The 22,305-nt window shown below is 36.3% G+C and overlaps 1 protein-coding gene across 3 annotated transcripts in view; it reads right to left on the reverse strand.

Annotated features, from left to right (window-relative positions):
• USP15 (ubiquitin specific peptidase 15) overlaps positions 1-22,305 on the reverse strand; it is a 131,818-nt gene that overhangs the window by 54,128 nt on the left and 55,385 nt on the right. For all 3 annotated transcript variants that reach the window (XM_061130997.1, XM_061130986.1, XM_061131025.1), the window contains exons 5-6: positions 11,081-11,226; positions 6,078-6,139 (exon numbers count right to left, since the gene is read on the reverse strand). In XM_061130997.1, coding sequence (XP_060986980.1) covers positions 6,078-6,139; positions 11,081-11,226 — 208 coding nt within the window. The remainder of the gene's footprint in view (positions 1-6,077; positions 6,140-11,080; positions 11,227-22,305) is intronic.

Raw genomic sequence — 22,305 nt, forward strand, 5'->3', positions numbered from 1 at the left:
CCAAGTTCTGGAAAAAACTAAGCATCTCAATTTTTAAAAAATATAGCATGAATATAAAGATGAAAAAATAAAATTATAAACTGATATCTAGCAGACAAATCTGAATAGATAGAAATAGACAGAAAACTTCTGAATAATTTTTAGGTAGGTTCTTAAGATTTCCAATTAGATTTTGGGATGTCATACGTTAATACATTTTTAGAAACGGGACTACCATGTTTTAAACAAAATTATATTTTATGCTCAATATGGCTTTCGTATTTAGCAGTTCCTCAGGTGAGGATATATTGTCTCCATTCTGATAGAAATGGGCGTAGTATGATTTTTAGGTCCTTCAGAACAGTTAGTTTTCAGTAGTATAGAAAAGTCAAGACAGTTAGATATTAACATGCTTTCTCTCAATGCCTACTGTAGTGGTGTTCTTGTATTTTCTTTTTCATAAGCAGCACCTAAAATTCAGATTCCTGAGTCCCCTCATAAAGATTTATACTCCGCTGGTCTGGTGGGGAGGACTGTGAAAACTTCTGTCTATAGTGGCTCACACAATACATACTAAGAAACATTATCTACAGAATTTCTCAAAGTGTGACAGATCAACAGCATTAGAATCAGCTATGAGCTTATTATGAGAAATGCAAATTCACGAGCCCGACCCAGATCTACTGAATCAGAAACTCAAATGATGAGGCTTAGGTAACAGTGTTTTAACAAACTCAACAGGTGACTCTTCCTTTCATCACCATATTACAGCTTTTAATGATTTTTTCCTTGGCTTTTGACACTCTAGGTAGGAAATATCTCTGTGCGAAGCAGTATGAGCATTGGACAGACCCCAGACTAGTGGTGGTTATTAAAACTAGCATCTTCATACCATGCTGAGGACCAAGGGTTGACTCCCGACAGATATGATGACAATTCTAAGTGTTACAGCTGTTATGTATTTTAGTATCTTGAAGTTTCTTTTTTGAGGACCTTAAAATTACATGCCTTCTGCTACAATTGAATTTGTCTAAGTCACATGTGGTTATAATAACTTCAATGAATACACAGAATTTCACTTTTTAAAAAACGCTGGCATTTATCCAGAAAAAAGGAATTTGCATCTTTACTTCAATTGTAAATGATAATTCCCCAAACTTTTTTTCCCCGTAATCTGTACTATTTTCCTCCACTTCAGGTGCCTTCTCAATGTTCTTGAATATTATAATTTTATATAGTATGTTCTGTTCCAAGTTCACCTAAATGATACTAAGTTAAATTTCATTTTGTTTTTATTTTTTTCTCTTAACTGTATGCTTTAAAGTTTATTCAGTTTTAAAGATCTCACCAGTTACTTCTACCTACTGCACTGGCATTCCACAGTACATCATCATCATTTTTCTTACTCATTCTACCAGAAAAAGATATTTAGTGAGGCTGCCTTCAAATCCCCACTATCACAAACAATGCAGCTACAAAGACTGCATAATATATTCAGGGACCTGTGTAAAAACTTCCACTGAGGGCTGGGTCAGAGGCATTAAGCACTCCTAATTTAATTCATCACTGACTGATTTATAGAATGGTACTAGTTTGTACTTCCACCATCAGTACCTAAGTCGTCTCCGCAGCTCTCCAAACACTTCTGATTAGCACCCTTTCAGGTTTCTGTTATTCTGATGGCTATCAGGTTGTATCTCATGCTTTAATTTTACAAGAGAGCTTGTATACCACCTCACTACCTGTCAGTGCTTGGGCATCCCCTTCTTTACATTTTTTTATCTTTTACTTTAAAAAGGTTATTTGCTTTGTTTCCATTAATTCACAGCAGTTCTTTACACACTGCAGTATTATTCCCTTGTAGGTTTTAGATTTTCTAAAACCAACATTTGACTTTTAACTTTGTATATGGTTCCTTTAACAGAAATACTTAATGTAATCAAACACGTTAATTTTCACACTATGTTCTGTGATCCCTAAGTCACAGATACTATCCAAATTATCTTATTAAAGTGGGTTACTAATGTTATATATCATGGTCAGGAATCTATGGCTCACAAGCCAAATCCACATTTTTTTTTAAACAGTTTTACTGCAACACACCACCTCCATATGTTTACACAATGTCTACTGCTACTTTCAAGCTATATCAGCAGTTATAGTTGAGTCAGAGACCCTATGGCCTATAAAGATAAAAATACTTATTATATGTTGTGATAGTTGCTCAGTCATGTCTCGACTCTTTACGACCCCAGGGACTGTAGCCGGCCAGGCTTCTCTGTCTATGGGGCTTCTTCGAGGCAGGCAAGAACACTGGAGTCGGTTGCCATGCCCTCCTCCAGGGGATCTTCCCAACCCATGGACTGAATCCAGGTCTCCCGTATTGCAGGTGGGCTCTTTACCGTCCGAACCACCACAGAAGCCCAAGAATGCCGGAGTGGGCAGCCTATGCCTTCTCCAGGGGAATTTTCCAACCCAGGAATCGAACCGGGGTCTTGTGCCTTGCAAGTGGATTCTTTACCAGCTGAGCTAAAGAGTATTGAACTATGGGTATGGAAAACACCTGCTAATTTTTATAAATTAATTTTATATTATACAGTATTGTTGAATTCTCTTAATTCTAGTCTCCTGTTTCTGGATTTTATGAAGACAATATTATTATGTGCAAACAGTGTATTTTATTTCTTTTTAAAATTTCTAATCTTATTTAGTTTGGGTTCAAAAATTCTCAATTACATGTTTGCTACGGATTTTAGACTTATGGGCTTTATCAAGTTAGGACAGTTCCCTTTTATTCCTGTTTTTTGAGAGTCTTTCATATACTAGATGCTAATTAAAAAAATTATTTGTATTTTTAATACAATAATATTAAGTAATAATAAAACTATTATTTGGCAATTTATGACATACTGCTATAATGTATTTCTCACATTTTATAGTGAATACTTAAACTTTTCATGTTTTAATATTTGGGTTTCCTATAAAACTGGCTGATTCAGTGAAGAATGGGACTCAACTCTACTTCTGTGTGTATCTCAGGAATAGTACCTTCACTTATCAACATTTACTGTATGTGAATAGTGGGTAAAGCATTATATAATAAACAATGTTTTCTCTTACAGAAGCAAGTAACTATAGCTGTTTAAATAAAACCGGTACTGTGCTAGCAGATAGGAATGAAGATAATAAAAGAAAATATTAATATATAGTTTTACTTAGGTGAGTACCAGTAATTTTAAGTTGAAAAGGTCTCTCAATCTGAAATTCATGGGACTTTTATATTAACCCACAAGTAATTCTGTAACTTCAAAAGTTATTTAAAGCTGTAACAAGTATACAACTATCTAAAGATAAGCTAGGAAAAAAAATAGTAGCTCTGATCTAAACACTAAATGTGAATATTCACAAATATTCCTAACTTCTAAAAACTAAATGCATCAAGAAATCTACATGATTCTACCATGTGATTTTTAGTATCTTCCTAAAATAATTTCTACTCTTGTATTACATCCAACTAAGTGGAGTAAAAATAAAATGTAATTAATATACTTGGGCATATTCCCACAAAAAATTTAAATAAACTTCACAGAAGATAAAAAGGACAGAGAATAACTCACTAAAGGTATATTTTAGTTCTGAAGGAAATTAAGTGGCAGGCTGTTCTTTTTATTAGCTAGGTTAACAATGACTAAATTATTATAAATTTAAGAATCGTTATTTTAAGGATTTCAAAACACAAATTCACAATCTTTCATCAGAAAATCTGAAATTCCAAAAGCTTTGAAAACTTAAAAAATTCTCCATGATTCACTTAAGGGCAATCTAACCTGAACTGGTAAGAGCTATTTATACTCCTTATTTATCCTACTTAGTGTGAATACTTGATGAATACTAATGTGCTTAACTACGAGAGTCTCCCTGGACGTTACAGAAATAGTAAAATAGTTAAGTAGCACGTGACACACATTACTTCTCAAATGTCTACAAAGTCGAAATATTGAAATACAACGAGCCCTAAGTGTTTTTGATCATGAAATGTGGATCTGAAAATCCTAAAACCCGTAGAAATACTTCTGCCATGCAGCATGCTACCTTTTCACTCTGTTGATTGTTTCTGTTGCTGTGAGGAAACTTTTTAGTTTGATGTAGTCCCTTTTGTCTATTACTGCTTTTGTTGCTAGTGCTTTTGCTGTCATATTCAATATATCACTGCCGAGACCAACGTCATGCTTTATAGATTCAGGTCTTGTTTTTAAATCTTTAAACAACATATCTGATAAGAGGTTAATATACAAAATATCAATATATAAGAAACTTATTACAACAGCAAAACCCTCAAATAACCAGATTAACAAATGGGCCTAGGGCTTGTTTGAACAGACACTTCTGCAGAGAAGGCATACAAACAGGTAATAAGAATGTTTAAAAGATGCTCAATATCAGAAATCATTGGGAAATGCAAATCAGACCACAAAGAGATACCACCTCACACCTGTTCGAATGTTTATTACCAAAAGAACAAAAGAAAACGAGAGCCAGCAAGGATGTGGGGAAACTGGAACCCTTGTGAACTGCTGCAGTGTAAAATGGTATAGGTACTACGAAAACAGTAAGCAGGTTCCTCAAAAAATTAGAACTAGAACTATCACATGATCCAGAAATCTCACTTCTGGGTACACATACAAAGGAAATGAAATCAGCATCTTGAAGAGGCATCTGCACTCCCAAGTTCACTGCAGTATAATTTAAAATAGCCCAGATGATGAAAACAACCTGAATGTTTGTTGGTGGATAAATGGATAAAGAAAATATACAAGGGACTTTATTCAGCCTTGAAAAAGGAACGAAATCATGCCATATTTGATAACATGGATGAACCTAAGGGACAGTATGCTTGGTGGTGGGTTAGTTGCTGCGTCGTCTCTGATTCTTTGTAGCACCATGGTCTGTAGCCTCACCAGGCCTTCTCTGTCCATGGGATTATCCAGGAAGAATATTAGAGTGGGTTGCCATTTTCTTCTCTAGGGGATCTTCCCAACCCAGGAATCAAACCCATGAGTCCTGCACTGGCAGGCAGATGCTTTACCACTGAGCCACCAGGGAAGCCCGTGTTACTATTAAGCCCTGCAAAAAATGATCTTGTTCCTACAGACATCCAGCCCAATGGCTTTGTTAATAATGCAAAAATCAGAGGAACTGAAATTTTGCAAAGGATAATATAAGCAGGCTATACAATATAGAGATAACTATTTCACTTCATGAAAGCTATCAAAGACCAGATTTTTTCAAGAAACGATAAGCCCATATGACTGAGGATAGTATGTCTGGTAAAGTAAGACAATTCACAGAAAGACAATACTATGTGATTTCACTTATATGAGGCTATGCAAACTAGTCAAACTCATGGAAACAGAGAGTAGAATGGTGATTCCCAGGGGCTGAAGAAGGGAGAAATGAGGAATTACTGTTCAACAGGAATAAAGACTGCTACACGATGAATAAATTCTAGAGATCTTCTGTAGAACAATGTACCTACAGTTAACAATACTGCAAGTGCACACACTTAAAACTTTGTTAAGAGGGCAGACAGATATCAAGTTATGTTTTCTTACCATAATTTAAAAAAAAATAGAAGATTTCTAATTTTTTCATTGCTCATTTACCATCAAAATACTTAAACCTCTCTGACTCTAATTGTGCTTTTATACTAATTTATTTAAATAAATAAAAAGTATTACTTTCATATCAGATTCATTTTGATAAAGAATATTCTTTTAACACACACTTTTAAAAAATCACAAAAAGCATGAAAAATATTAAACAAAATGTTTAAACAGTGATTTGATTGTATTAGTGCACCATTACATTTAGAACATTTATACTTTGTTTTAAAAGAAATTAGTATTGGAAAGCTTTTAAATTACAGCATATTAATTTCAGTGCAAATTTAGACAACTCCTATACTGAGAATAAAATATTAAAGTATTAAAAAGTTAAATATATTTGCAATATATAATTAGGTTCTTCTATCACTCTGTATTATCTGAAATCAAAGCTTCAAAATCATGTATTAAGCCACAAAAGGTGAGAGCACTTACTTAGGAGTAGACGGACCCCTTGGCCATGTTCCATCTTCATTTTTCTGTTCTATCACTAACACCTGCAAATAAGACAATAATAGAGTGTTTTTCCTTAACGCTGAACTTAAAATAGCTTAAGAAGATTAGCTATATATGCTAAATAACTAAAGTAACTCTGCAATGACTTATAGGACACGGTAGACAAGGTGAAGAGGTATTTGCATTTTGATTTCAAAGCGGGTCAAGGGAGATAAAGAGACCTTGAATATAAGATGTATGCAATGACAGAAAGAAAGAAGGTAACAAACTACAAGGAAAATCACTGGTTCTTTGACTTAAAGCATTAAAAAAGTTTAAACCAAGTAGTTAGAAGTTCTTTGAATTTGGGGAGTATGTTTTCTATTTGTTGCTTGTAAAAGTACTGTGCAAAAAACAGATGCTCAATAAATGGTGACAGTTGTCAACATACTGACGCATGATCTCAGCCAACTCTTGTTATGCAAATACTGAGTAACAGAGACAAAGGCAGTTCCAAATTACAGGTTATATATGATTCCTCTGGGGCTTTGATCTGAGAGACCAGCACTGAAACATGCATATTATCATATGTGGAACAGATCGCCAGTCCAGGTCCGAAGCACGGGACAGGGTGCTCAGGGCTGGTGCACTGGGATGACCCTGAGGGATGGGGGGTCAGGATGGGACACACGCATGCCTGTGGCTGAGTCATGTCAGTGTACGGCAAGAGCCACTACAATACTGAAAAGTAATTAGCCTCCAACTAAAACAAATAAATTAAAAAAAAGAAATTTGTCCTTATTTACATTATCATTGTATAAATTAGAAAATCTTTTAAGATGTAAATGATAGAACCATGTATGAGAATCAGACTGCAGTTCTCTATTGCAGCACAGTTAGGGTAGACACAAATCACCTCTAACAAATGAAAGGTACAGGCTGAGGTAAACTATATTTTAAAGTAAAATCCCAGAATCTTTTTTCATTATCTTCCAATCTAAAAAAGAAGGCTCTCTTCTAGTTTTTAGTAGGGGTGAGTCTGTGCAAAGAAGAAAAGCCAAAATAATTAACAAAAGAAAGTGATCTCTACAAGTTAGTATCTAAATTTCCACAGGAAAACTATAATATAGAAAACATGTCTGGAAGCAAATTCAAGGCATTAAAAATCTGCATATATTCTACACTACATATTCATTTTTACTAACTCTTTTCTTAAAGTTGCAATTTTGTTACCTGTTTTATGTATTCTTAGTAATATACTTCTTTATTGATAAAATAATTTTTTAAAAAAATTTTATTTGGGGGATAATTGCTTTACCAATGTTGTGCTGGTTTCTGCAGTATAACAACATGAATTGGTCATAAGAAGCAGACGTCTGTATACTTAGTAATATATTTTTGTGGACTGTATGTTTCAGGCAATTTCTAAGTTGGCATTTGGATCTTAACCATGTAAAAATGTGAGCATGATTCAGAACATACATACAAATGAAATATTGATTTAAAAAATTCATGGAACCATGCTGTTGATAAAATATGCTAATTAAAACACTAATGTTATTTTTGTGTGTGGTGTGTTAGTTGCTCAGTTGTGTCCAACCCTTTGCGTCCAATGGATTGTATCCCACTAGGCTCCTCTGTCCATGGGATTTTCCAGGCAAGAATACTGGAGTGGGTTGCCATTTCCTCCTCCAGGGTATCTTCCCAACCCAGGGATCGAACTCACATTTCCTGTGTTTCCTGCATTGCAAGCAGATTCTTTACCCACTGAGCTATTGGGGAAGCCAAAGTTACCTTTAAAAAAGTTATCTGTAAAAAACTTAATTATTTCCTACAAACAAAAAGCCCATGTGAGGAACTTCCCTGATGGTCCAGTGCTTAAGACTCCATGCCCTTGGTGCAGGGAGCACATATTCGATACCTGGGTGGGGAACTAAGATCCTGCAAGCCATACAGCTTGACCAGAAAACAAAAAACAAACTCCCAAAACACACATGAAATATAGGTAATATATTAAGAATAGTGCACTGTATATCTGCCATCCTGACACCTCCCTGATCATATTCCTCTCCCTACCTACCACTGGCAATTAACCATTATGCTCAATTTCTGCTCTAAGATTATATAGTCATGTATTTACATAGTTTCACATGTTTATAAAACTGAGTTTGCTGAGTAATTTTTAACTTCTGAAGAAAGGAGTTCCTGTGCTACAACTTTTAACTGTATAGACATCTAAGCAAAAATTGTACTTTATTAAAAAACACATACACATAAACTTTGTCTCTAGCAACACTTAAATCAGCTATAAAGCAAAAGAGTTTAGCTATAGAAAATGTCAAAGGTATACATTTAATATCTTTGCTTATGGTTTGTTTTTTAAAGGAAGATTCTAAAGCTAAAGAATCAAAAGAATATTTAAAGCTTAATTGTAACCTTTAATCCCAAGCAGTATTTGTATTTTAAATTCCTTTTGTCTTTACATTTAATGTTGAATGCCATCAGAAATGCTAAAACTCATTTCTTTACTCAAATGTATCATTTTCTGAATAAAATTTTCATCGTTCATGGTTAAAACCTTAACTCAAAATGAAAATATTTTTTAAAAGATTTTAAGATTTAATTAAACTGAACATACACATACTAGACAGAGAGGTAAAGACCATCTATTTTGAGAGGCAAACTCTTCAATAATGTATCTTTGTTTCACTTTTAATGAGGATACTTTCTATTTCAGTAAGAAAAAAAAAATCTTTTAAGTCTAAGATAGTGTTCAGTTCATTCATCACCATTCAGAAAATAACTGGTACAAAATCTAGAAAATTTCATGCATTTTCTCTGAACCATTTCTATTTCAAAAGATCAAATGTCTCTAAAGATATTCTATAAGAATGTTTAATAAGATATTTAGTCTTATTAAAGTAATTTGGTCATCTTCATTCTGATAAATGCATTCCTATCATCAAATTACTTAAATTCTCTAAGCCTCAGTCTAATATACATGACAAGGAGAATTATAGCCATTACACAGAATCAATTACTGAAAAGATTTAAAGAAATAATCCTACATATTTTAAACTGTACTCCCTGGAGCTACCTCATGGCCTGATGGATGATAAACTCTTTCTACTGGAAGAGAGAAAGAGGAGTTGGATGCCTAAGGAAGAGAGCGTCGCCTAGTAGTTCCAAATGTCTTAATCAGCTTCAACTGGATAACTCCTTTTAACTGGAATACATATTTTGTAAGATTTTACTTAAGAATATAATGGCTAAAATAAGTGTGAAAATCACTGTTTTACAGCTCAGGACAATATTTGATTATAGTAGGAACAATTTTCATCACATATCAATATCAATTTTAAATTAACACAGAACAAAGCAAAAGCTTCCATATATTGGAGCAGCAGGCTCTGTGTTAGGTACTAAAATATAGGTCGTATTTAGGACACAAAATCCAACCAAAACAAGGACTTCATAGTTTAGCCAGGGAGCTTAATATATAAATAACTCAAGTAGACAATGAATGATACAAGCTTCCCTGGGGGCTCAGACAGTAAAGAATCCGCCTGCAATGCGAGAAACCTGGGTTCCATCCCGGGTCAGGAAGATCCCCTGGAGGAGGGCACGGCAACCCACTCCAGTATTCTTACCTGGAGAATCCCCAGGGACAGAGGAGCCTGGCGGGCTACAGTCCACGGGGTCATTAAGAATCAGACATGACAATCAACTAAGCACAGCAAAGTATACAATGAATGATACAAGACATATATGTAAATCATTATGGAAGTTAAGGGATAAATTTTTTCTCCAAAGTAAAAAAAAATCCTATGCCTCAGTTAGATACTGAGATAAACAGATCATGAAAGGCTGAAGAAATGACCTGACATTGGAATTGGAAGGATGGATAATCTGATCTGGTTAGATTACATGATAGGATGGGAAGCTTCATTTCAATATTTGGATGTTTAAAAAGAATTTTGTTTTGGATGAATACAGGGATTGGGGAGAAGGGTACAATGGGCAGATGAAACAACATATGTCAAAGAACAAGAGAATGGAACACCACAGTAGGCTTAAGGACTATAAGTAGTTCAGTTAGGTTTTGTTAGGAATGCAAATCAAAAGGCAAGATTAATCAAAAGATGCTAGAAGAATAAGGTAAAAGGATAAACCGTGACTTGCCTGCTATGTTAAGGTGCTGGGACTTTTTCTACAATTTTAAGGAGCCAGGAAAGATTAGTGGAAAGGAAATAATAAGGTCTACATTTTAGAAAGGCTATTCTGGCAGAAATATGGAAGATTGAGAGTGGACATGAAAAGACTGGAAGCAGAGGAATTTGTTAAAACATTACAGAAAGGTAAGGGCTGGGAATGGAAGAGAGATTAATTAAAGAGAGAGTTGGAAGGAAGAATCAGTAAGACTTGCTGATTGTGTCTAGAAATCTTCATTTCTCAACACATTCATTTGTTTGGATTACATCATAAAGAAAGTCTCTCATTTGTTTGGATTATATCATAAGACCAAACTGGGGGCTGACCCCTTCTAACAGGGGTTGGCAAACTACAATTCACTTAGCTCACTGACTGCTTTTGAGAATAAAGACTGTTGGAACACAGCCATATACATTTTCTACTACTGTTTACCATTACTTTCTTGCTACTACAATGGCAAAGTTGTGGTCATGACAGAGATCATATAGACCACTGAAACAAAAATATTTATTACTTCATCCTTCACAAAAAGTATGCTGATTCCTTGTTAGTTATTTGTCAATGGAAAAGAATTTATTTTTAAAAAGTAGGTTATTCTTAAGCTCAAGGAGAGAAGAGGTTATAATTAGTGTATAATTAGTGACAAGCAGGGACAGAGAACAGATGAGTTAGAAAGAGGAAATCAGAGATAGTAGAACCCATTGTAGATTGTCAGGGTGGCCATAAAATTTATGAGTCTCAAAAGCTACATGTACAGTATGCATAAAATAAACAGTATTGCTAAACAATACCTGTCCTTGGTATAAACCAGCATCCTGAATGGTGCTGTCTGGTTTATTCAGCGGTTCAAATGTATTACTCATGTATTTGTTCCACAATCTGGTCTCCTTTTCATCTGGAATATTGAAGATTTTTCTTATTTCCTTTTCAATTGTATCTAAATTTGAGGAAAGATATGTAAATATAATAAATATTTAATAATGTACACACAGAGATTAAGTGCTCACTAGCATAAAAATCCTAAATTTAAAATATTGATAATAACAACAAGAGAAGATAAACAAATATGTAGGAAATATATAAAACAATCAAGTTTTTGAGACTGGGTATACTTTTTAGGAACAAAATGATAATTGTAACTTTGACAGATAATTACTTGGGGAAATTAATATCTCAAAGGTAAGAGTTCAATCACATAATACTAAAATATAGTTTACATTATACAGGATGCACTTTAACTTCTTGCACAGTATAAAATTAATGCATTTTCTGATGATATGTTGGTGTTAGAAATTAAAGTATGATTCAGAGATGCCACAGGATGAAATTTTGTTACAACAAAACCAATTTAAGAATAATTTATATTAAGCTGAATATAATTCACAGTTTAAATAGCTAGCTGAAACTAAACAGAATATGGAGACACACACAAAAGTGACGTCTTTGAAGAGAGGTTGGTCAAAATCTCTTGATTCCAAGGTAAAACCATGTATCTTCCTTATTTCTAAACCAATTACCTGAGTGGGAGAAGTCTCTTTTAAAAACCTAGAGCAGTTTATCTGCTGTAAAGTAAGATATAGGAGTCTCTACATGTTTGAGAGTTATTAAGTTTTCGTACCATATTTAGATGAATCTTTAAAGTATTTTTAAACATTGTCAATAACTCACCTAACTTAGATTCAAGAAAATTACACTTAAAATATTTTATAACATATGAAGAAATATAAAATACTCCTAACTTTTAGAATACTTGATTAATTTTGGACAAAACATAATCCATAAAATACTAAGTCTAACAATACATGTTCACTTAAAAAATAAAACCCACACCTATCCTACATAATCAAACTTAGTTAATAGCACTGTTTATGTTCTACTTAGCTTCTAATGCTAACAGTCCTACAGTGAAAGACAGCTTAATTAAGGCATTAATTACATAGTATACATTACAGTGTACTTCAAAACTTAGAGCAAACTAGACAGAAGATTTTTAAAATTACATTAAATAACTATAAGTATACTGTTAATACTGCTTTCTATTTTGGCAGTACTGATTTTTTAATTGAAGTGTAAATGCATACAGAAAAATGCACAAATTGTCAGTATATAATGATGAACTTCCAAGTGGATACACCCATGTAAGCAGTACAAAAAACAGAAAATCATCTAGGAAGGAGGCTACTGGCAGAAGTCAAGGAAGGGAGGTCATTTCAGTCTTTCTATAAAAATGAATACTTATTTCCTGATTGAAGAAATAAATCTTGCTCATTGCAAAAATACATAAAATACAAATAAAATGTCCACCTAGAGATAACCACTGTTACCATTTTGATATTTTTTCTTCTAGGCATTTTTCCTATTAATACATACACATTTATATGCATAATATATACAAGTAATATGGAAATGTCCGCTTTGATTTTGAGAAGGGTAACGCAAAGGCCCTGAGATGGGGATGTATTTGGCATGTTTTAGAACACTAAGGTGCACCAATGTAGCTGAAGTGGAATTTTGTTGTTGTTCAGTTGCTAAGTTGTGTCTGACTCTTTGTGACTCCATGGACTGTAGCCCACCAGGCTCCACTGTCTATGGGATTTCCCAGGAAAGAATACTGGAGTGGACTGCCACTTCCCACTCCAGGGAATCTTCCCCCTCCAGGGAACGAACACAGATCTCCTGCATTGGTAGGCAGATTCTTTACCACTGAACCACTCGGGAAGCCTCAAGTGGAATGAGCAAGGTGAAAATAAGACTGCCAAGGTACTAATTGTAGGATCATACAGAATTTAGGTAGTTATGAAAGCATTCTACTTTATCTGATTAAGAAGAGAAGTCACTGAGCGGTTGTGAGTAGAGAAGTGGCATGATCCAACTGACATTTTAAGTGCTCAATTTGGCTGCTAGTAAAAAAACAAACTAAAGAATGTCAAGGATGGGAGACTAGGCTACTACAGAAATCCAAACAAGGTGGTAACAGCGGAAGCAACATTAAGCCATCAGACTGAGAACAGATTCTAAGGAATACTTAGAAGCTAGATTATGCAGGTGAGAAATGCAAGGGAATCAGAATGATACCCAGGGTTTTAGCTTAAGCAATCAGAAGAGTGCAAGTGATGATTACTCAGACAGGGAAAAATAACAGAGCAGTAGGTTTTAGGGGGAGGAGGAAAGGTTAGTTTCAGATGTGTTATCCTTGGATTTTCAATAGATACAGATGAAGATAAGGAATGGCTGAAACTGGAATTAAGGGAGAATTTGTGTAGGAGATATAAGATATCAATATATAGAAAGGATTAAAAGTCAGGGTAAAACATTAAGGAAAAGAAAGAAGATCCAAGGACTAAGCATATCACACTGATGTTTTGAGGTCAGAAATACGAAGAGCATCTTACAAATGACTTTGAGAAGCTGTAGCCAGTGAGAACTTGTGCACTGACAGCCAAGTGAAGAGAAAATACTTCTAGATGGAAAAGTAAGTAAGTATGTAAATTTTTGCTGGCAAGCTAAGATATGCAGAGTACATCATGCAAAATGCTGGACTGGATAAAGCACAAGCTGGAATCAAGATTGTTGGGAGAAATATCAATAACCTCAGATATGCAGATGATACCATCCTTATGGCAGAAAGTGAAGAACTAAAGAGCCTCTTGATGAAAGTGAAAGAGGAGAGTGAAAAAGTTGGCTTAAAACTCAACATTCAGAAAACGGAAATCATTGCATCTGGTCCCATCACTTCATGGCAAACAGATGGGGAAACAATGGAAACAGTGAAAGACTTTTTATTTTTTTGGGCTCCAAAATCACTGTAGATGGTGACTGCAGCCATGAAATCAAAAGATGCTTGCTCCCTGGAAGAAAAGTTATGACCAACCTAGATGGCATATTAAAAAGCAGAGACCTTACTTTGCCAAAAAAGGTCTGTCTAGTCAAAGCTATGGTTTTTCCAGTAGTCATGTATGGATGTGAGAGTTGGACTCTAAAGAGAGCTGAGCACCGAAGAACTGATGCTTTTGAACTGTGGTGTTGGAGAAGCCTCTCAAGAGTCCCTTGGACTGCAAGGAGATCCAATCAGTCCATCCTAAAGGAAATCAGTCCTGGGTGTTCATTGGAAGGACTGATGCTGAAGCTGAAACTTCAATACTTTGGCCACCTGATGCGAAGAACTGACTCATTGGAAAAGACCCTGAGGCTGGGAAAGATTGAAGGCAGGAGGAGAACGGGACATCAGGAGGAGATGGTTGGATGACATCACCGACTCGATGGACATGAGTTTGAGCAAGCTCCTAGAGTTGGTGAAGGACAGGAAAGCCTGGTGTGCTGCAGTCCATGGGGTCACAGAGAGTCAGACACGACTGAGCAACTGAACTGAACTAAGACAATGAAGACTTCAACCACTGGATTTATAAATGTAGAAGTAATTAGAGACCATCACAGAAGCAGAATCAAGGGAGTGACAGGTCTGATCTAGTGAGTTTGAGAGAAAATAGGAGAAGTGGTAGTCAGAAAGCAGTTTGCTTAAAATGATATATGGCAAGTGCAGTTGTAGATAATGTCAGCCTAGGGTATATTTATGGAACTGGTGATTGAGTCTGAGTGCAGACCAAGATCACCAGGGTGAGAATGTCAAGGTATTGAGAAGATGTTCATATTTCTATACATATTAATCTGACAATATTAGGCAGTTAATGAAAAGGATAAAGAGATAAAGTATTAACATAAAAAACAAATAAAATTACTGTGACAAACATTTCTTTTTTAAATAAGTTAAGCAATTCTATTAATAAATTTTATAAAAATAAATTTTAAAACAAATCATTTTTCAAATTTTATAATAAAAGTTATTTTCAGTGATACTGAGAATAAATAAAAACACATTTTATCTTTCTTACTGAAACATCTTCAATATCTAAATGTATCAATTTAGGGAGAAAAATATTAAAAGGCAGAGTATTTTAGTCCTGAATATGGTAAATTATTTAGATCCTACCTATGGCTGTCATCATTTTTATTATAAATCAATGCAGGCATTATTAGCTGAAATGGAACATTTTATTAATTTGGTAAAAACCAAAAACAGGTGTTTATATTTTTTAATTCTGTTTGTATAATTTGTATACTGTAGTCAATTCTAAAGTAAATCAGTCCTGAATAGTCATTGGAAGGACTGATGCTGAAGTTGAAGCTCCAATACTTTGGCCACCTTATGTGAAGAACTGACTCACTGGGAAAGACCCTGATGCTGGGAAAAATGAGGCAGGAGAAGAGGACGACAGAGGATGGGATAGTTGGATGGCATCACCAACTCAATGGCCATGGGTTTGAGGAACCTCCAGGAGTTGGTGATGGACAGGGAAGCCTGGTATGCTGCAGTCCATGGGGTTGCAAAGAGTCAGACACAACTAAGTGACTGAACTGAGCTGATACTACATTTCATACACATAGCTATTTTGATCCTTTTTAGACAAGATTGAGAAAAAACATTCAGGGAAAAAAATATACATCTCATATTTCCTTTCTTATCAAATTCTTTATTGTTTCAAAACTCACTTGCTCTAGAAAAACAAAATCAATCCAATTAACACTTGTACAGATTGTGTAAAGCAGCAAATTAAGAGGTGAGACTCTGATATAAAAAGGTCTAGTTAAGGAGTCAAAATACTGGCTCTATCACCTGGTACCAGGGTGAATCTTAGTAGACTACCAAATTTTTCTAAGCCTAGGTGTCATCACCTTTAAGATGAGGGTACAGCAATGTTGAGGTTTAAATAAGAAATTTCCTATAAAGTGTCTAAAACATAGTAAGTACTCAGTAATTGCTAACTACTATAACCATGAAGTCTAAAATTCCTTACTTGATTAATTTTAATTTTTGCAAAACTTTTCACTTAGAAAGCAAACATGTTCTAATACAGATAACAAAGACAGAAATATAGATCAATGGAACAGAATAGAAAGCCCAGAGATAAATCCACGAACCTGTGGACACCTTATCTTTGACAAAGGAGGCAAGAATATACAATGGAAAAAAGACAACGTCTTTAACAAGTGGTGCTGGGAAAATTGGTCAACCACTTGTAAAAGAATGAAACCAGAACACTTTCTAACACCATACACAAAAATAAACTCAAAATGGATTAAAGATCTAAATGTAGGACCAGAAACTATAAAACTCCTAGAGGAGAACATAGGCAAAACACTCTCCGACATAAATCACAGCAGGAACTTCTATGACCCACCTCCCAGAATATTGGAAATAAAAGCAAAAATAAACAAACTGGGACCTAATGAAACTTAAAAAGCTTTTGCACAACAAAGGAAACTATACACAAGGTGAAAAGACAGCCCTCAAAGCAACAGACAAAGGATTAATCTCAAAAATATACAAGCAACTCCTGCAGCTCAATTCCAGAAAAATAAAAGACCCCATCAAAAAATGGGCCAAAGAACTAAACAGACATTTCTCCAAAGAAGACATACAGATGGCTAACAAACACATGAAAAGATGCTCCACATCACTCATTATCAGAGAAATGCAAATCAAAACCACAATGAGGTACCATTACACGCCAGTGAGGATGGCTGCTATCCAAAAGTATACAAGCAATAAGTGCTGGAGAGGGTGTGGAGAAAAGGGAACCCTCTTACACTGTTGGTGGGAATGCAAACTAGTACAGCTGCTATGGAGAATAGATCTTCAAATTTTTAAAACTAGGACCTATGGTAAGGAACTGTGACCCAGTTTACACATATATGTAGATATTCTGTATTCTGATATTTTCCATTCCCTTTACCCCCCAATGTTTAATGATCACAAAAGTACAGATAACATAGTTTAAAAAAAAAAAATCAATCCTGTATATTATCTAGGGTGAAACAGATCACCAGCCCAGGTTGGATGCATGAGACAAGTGCTCACGCCTGGTGCACTGGGAAGACCCAGAGGGATCGGGTAGAGAGGGAGGAGGGAGGGGGGATCGGGATGGGGAATACATGTAAATCCATGGCTGATTCATGTCAATGTATGACAAAAACCACTACAATATTATAAGGTAATTAGCCTCCAACTAATAAAAATAAATGGAAAAAAAAAATCAATCCAATACAGTAAGAAGTGTCATCTATACAAAAAAATTTACTCATATACAATTTTAAGGCACATATCCAAAATATGTAGCATTTTAAAGTATTAGTGAATTTAAACTATGCAAATTAAAATCTATTAAATCATAAACTGTTTGAAGCAGAGATTCTTCACAAATTATCTCCGTGATAATTCTTGGTGCTGGTGGTGCAGTCACTAAGTTGCGCCTGACTCTTGTGGCCCCATGGACTGTAGCCGCTAGGCTTCTCTGTCCACAGGATTCTCCAGGCAAGAGTACTGGGGTGGGCTGCCTTACCTAGTACCTAATGTAAAGACTCTGAAATACTTGTTTTGAGTCCAGAAATTAAAACTTAGATCTTCATATAATGAGTTTTAAAACATTTTTTCAGTAAACTGATGTTCTAAAATCAAGACTTTTTATTGCCTCATATAATTTACATGTAATTTTCCTACAGAAATGAGGTAAGGAACAAAGAAAAGAAAAAAGAAACTTTAAAATAACTAGAAAACATTATTTACATCATGCATTTAAGAGGTAGTTTATTTATATTCTAATTGGCTGAAAATTTCAGAAATTAAGTTTCTGAATTAATTTTAATAGATAATCTTTGTTGGACACAGATTCTTACTGTGCACATTTTGGTATCATGATTAATGTAATTTCATAAATTATATTTAAAACTTTCAGTTCTCAGGATGTAGAAATATTTTACTTTCCTGAATGTTCCAAAACTCGAGAAGTGCAAAAGTGAAGTACTTTATCCACCATAATGTAATAAAAAAGACATTTACATGGAGTTTCTAACATTTTAAGCATTCTTTCAGAAAGATGACTGTATGAGTTTACTGAAATTGCATCTCAACTTTTAAATGTTGTAGCTAAATAAAGAGAGGGAGAATAAAAAATTCATACATAATATATGGCAGAAACATTAGGATTAACCAAGCATTAGGTACTGAAGAATGGTACTACTTCATGAAAATTATGGGTTAAAAGTATTTTCTTGGGGAGGAGCCAAGATGGCGGAGGAGTAGGACGGGGAGACCACTTTCTCTCCTACAACTTCATCAAAAGAATAGCTGAACACAGAGCAAACTTCGCAAAACAACTTCTGATCGCTAGCTGAGGTCATCAGGCGCCCAGAAAAGCAGCCCATTGTCTTCGAAAGGAGGTAGGACAAAATATAAAAGATAAAAAGTGAGACAAAAGAGCTAAGGACGGAGATCAGTCCCGGGAGCTCTTAGGCGGCATTGTTTGGGGCAGGGTCCGGGCCTGAGTGCCCTGAGGACAATCGGAGGGAGCTTCTGTGAGTTGCCAACTTGAACTGTGGGAGACCAAAGGAGAGAGAGTAAATTAACCGGCCCGAACACACTGCCGGCCGTTCGCAGAACAAAGGGACCGAGAGGGTCCAGAGAGGAGCTCGCAGGCTGCGGACCGGCCCAGCCCCGCCGGAGGCAGGAGGCAGGGGGGAGGGGAAGGTCGCGGCGAGACACAGGGCGCAGGCACCCGACCGGCGCGGGCGGGGACTGGGGCTGGGGACGCGGAGGGCAGAAGGCGCGCGCACCCGACTGGCGCCGGCGGAAACTGAGACTGGGTCCGCGGAAGGGAGTGGGCGCGCCACACCTGGTGGGGGTGCGCCCACCAAGCCCCTCGCTGCCTGGACCGCTCTGACGGGAAGGGCACAGAGAGCAGGCGCAGCTTTTCCTTCCGCGCTTTTGTGGAACACCCGAGGGCTGGAACCTCTCGCAGCGCGGGGCGCGCTCCATATAGAACAGCCGGGAGCCTGAGCAGCGCAGAGGAGAGAGCAGCGTCAGCCCCTCCTGGCAGCGCCAGCCCATCCCCGCGGCGCAAGCCCCGCGGCGCAGGCCCCTCCCCGCAGAGCGACGGAACTAGCTACCCGAATAAGAGTCCACCTCCGCCCGCCTGTGTCAGGGCGGAAACGAGGCTCTGAAGAGACCGGCAAACAGAAGCCAAATAAACAAAGGGAACCGCTTCAGAAGGGACTGGTGCAACAGATTAAAATCCCTCTAGGAAACATTGACTACACCGGAAGGGGCCTGTAGATATCGAGAAGCGTAAGCTGGAACGAGGAGCTATCTGAAACTGAGCCGAACCCACACTGACCGCAACAGCTCCAGAGAAACTCCTAGATATAATTTTACTTTTTTCTCTTTTTTTAATTTTTTTTTCTTTTTTTCTTTTTTCTATTTTTTCTCTTTTATTTTCCTTTAAAATCCCCTATTACTCCCCCATTACTCCTTAACTTTCATTTCCATAGACTTTTACGATTTTTTAATTAGGGGGAAAAAAAAAATTTTTTTTTTTTCCTTTTTTTTTCTTTTTCTTTCTTTTTTTTTTTCTTTTTTTTCTTTCCTTTTTCTCTTCTATTTTCTATTTTTCTTTTTCTCTTATTTCTTTTAAAGTCCTCTAGTACTCCTCTACTACTCCTTAATTTTCATTTTCAATACACTATAACCTTACAAAAAAAAAAAAAAGAAGAGAAGCCCTATTTTTAAACCGAAGATTATTCTCTCCCAATCTTGACTCTCTGTTTTCTACCTCAGAACACCTCTATTTCCTCCTTTCCCCTTCTCTTCCCAATCCAATTCTGTGAATCTTTGTAGGTGACTGGGCTACGGAGAACACTCTGGGAACAGACAGCTGTGTAGATCTGTCTCTCTCCTCTTGAGTCCCCCTTTTTCTCCTCCTGTTCATCTCTATCTCCCTCCTCCCTCTCCTCTTCTTCATGTGACTCTGTGAACCTCTCTGGGTGTCCCTAACGGGGGAGAATCTTTTAGCCATTAACCTAGAAGTTTTCTTATCAGGGCTGCATAGTTGGAGAAGTCCTGAGACTACAGGAAGAATAAAACTGAAATCCAGAGGCAGGAGACTTAAGCCCAAAACCTGAGAACACCAGAAAACTCCTGACTACAAGGAACTTTAAGTGATAAGTGACTGTCCAAAAGCCTCCATACCTACACTGAAACCAACCACCACACAAGAGCCAATAAGTTTTAGAGCAAGACATGCCACGCAAATTCTCCAGCAACGCAGGAACATAGCCCTGAACATCAACATACAGGCTGTCCAAGGTCACACCTAACACATAGACCCATCTCAAAACTCATTACTGGGCACTCCATTGCTCTCCAAAGAGTAGAAATCAAGTTCCACGCACCAGAACACTGATGCAAGCTTCCCTAACCAGGAAACCTTGACAAGCCAATCGTCTAACCCCATCCACTGGGTTAATCCTCCACAACAAAAAGGAACCACAGACCTCCAGAATACAGAAAGCCCACTCCAGATACAGCAATCTAAACAAGATGAAAAGGCAAAGAAATACCCAACAGGTAAAGGAACATGAAAAATGCCCACCAAGTCAAACAAAAGAGGAGGAGATAGGGAATCTACCTGAAAAAGAATTTAGAATAATGATAATAAAAATGATCCAAAATCTTGAAAACAAAATGGAGTTACAGATAAATAGCCTGGAAACAAAGATTGAAAAGATTCAAGAACTGTTTTATAAAGACCTAGAAGAAATAAAAAAGAGTCAATTACAAATGAATAATGCAATGAATGAGATCAAAAACACTTTGGAGGGAACCAAGAGTAGAATAACGGAGGCAGAAGATAGGATAAGTGAGGTAGAAGATAAAATGGTGGAAATAAATGAAGCAGAGAGGAAAAAAGAAAAAAGGATCAAAAGAAATGAGGACAACCTCAGGGACCTCTGGGACACTGTGAAACGCCCCAACATTCGAATCATAGGAATTCCAGAAGAAGAAGACAAAAAGAAGGGCCATGAGAAAATACTCGAGGAGATAATAGCTGAAAACTTCCCTAAAATGGGGAAGGAAATAGCCACCCAAATCCAAGAAACCCAGAGAGTCCCAAACAGGATAAACCCAAGGCGAAACACCCCAAGACACATATTAATCAAATTAACAAAGATCAAACACAAAGAACAAATATTAAAAGCAGCAAGGGAGAAACAACAAATAACACACAAAGGGATTCCCATAAGGATAACAGCTATCAATAGAAACAGTATCAATAGAAACCCTCCAGGCCAGAAGGGAATGGCAGGACGTACTGAAAGTAATGAAAGAGAATAACCTACAACCTAGATTACTGTATCCAGCAAGGATCTCATTCAGATATGAAGGAGAATTCAAAAGCTTTACAGATAAGCAAAAGCTGAGAGAATTCAGCACCACCAAACCAGCTCTTCAACAAATGCTAAAGGATCTTCTCTAGACAGGAAATGCAGAAAGGTTTTATAAATGTGAACCCAAAACAACAAAGTAAATGGCAACAGGACCACACCTATCAATAATTACCCTAAATGTAAATGGGTTGAATGCCCCAACCAAAAGACAAAGATTGGCTGAATGGATACAAAAACAAGACCCCTATATATGCTGTCTACAAGAGACCCACCTCAAAACAAGAGACACATACAGACTAAAAGTGAAGGGCTGGAAAAAAATATTTCATGCAAACGGAGACCAAAAGAAAGCAGGAGTCGCAATACTCATATCAGATAAAATAGACTTTCAAATAAAGGAAGTGAAAAGAGACAAAGAAGGACACTACATAATGATCAAAGGATCAATCAAAAAAGAAGATATAACAATTATAAATATATATGCACCCAACATAGGAGCACCGCAATATGTACGGCAAACGCTAACAAGTATGAAAGAGGAAATTAATAGTAACACAATAATAGTGGGAGACTTTAATACCCCACTCACAACTATGGATAGATCAACTAAACAGAAAATTAACAAGGAAACACAAACCTTAAATGACACAATGGACCAGCTAGACCTAATTGATATCTATAGGACATTTCACCCCAAAACAATCAACTTCACCTTTTTCTCAAGTGCACACGGAACATT

Source organism: Dama dama, chromosome 3 (genome assembly GCF_033118175.1).
Source record: "Dama dama isolate Ldn47 chromosome 3, ASM3311817v1, whole genome shotgun sequence".
NCBI lineage: Eukaryota > Metazoa > Chordata > Mammalia > Artiodactyla > Cervidae > Dama > Dama dama.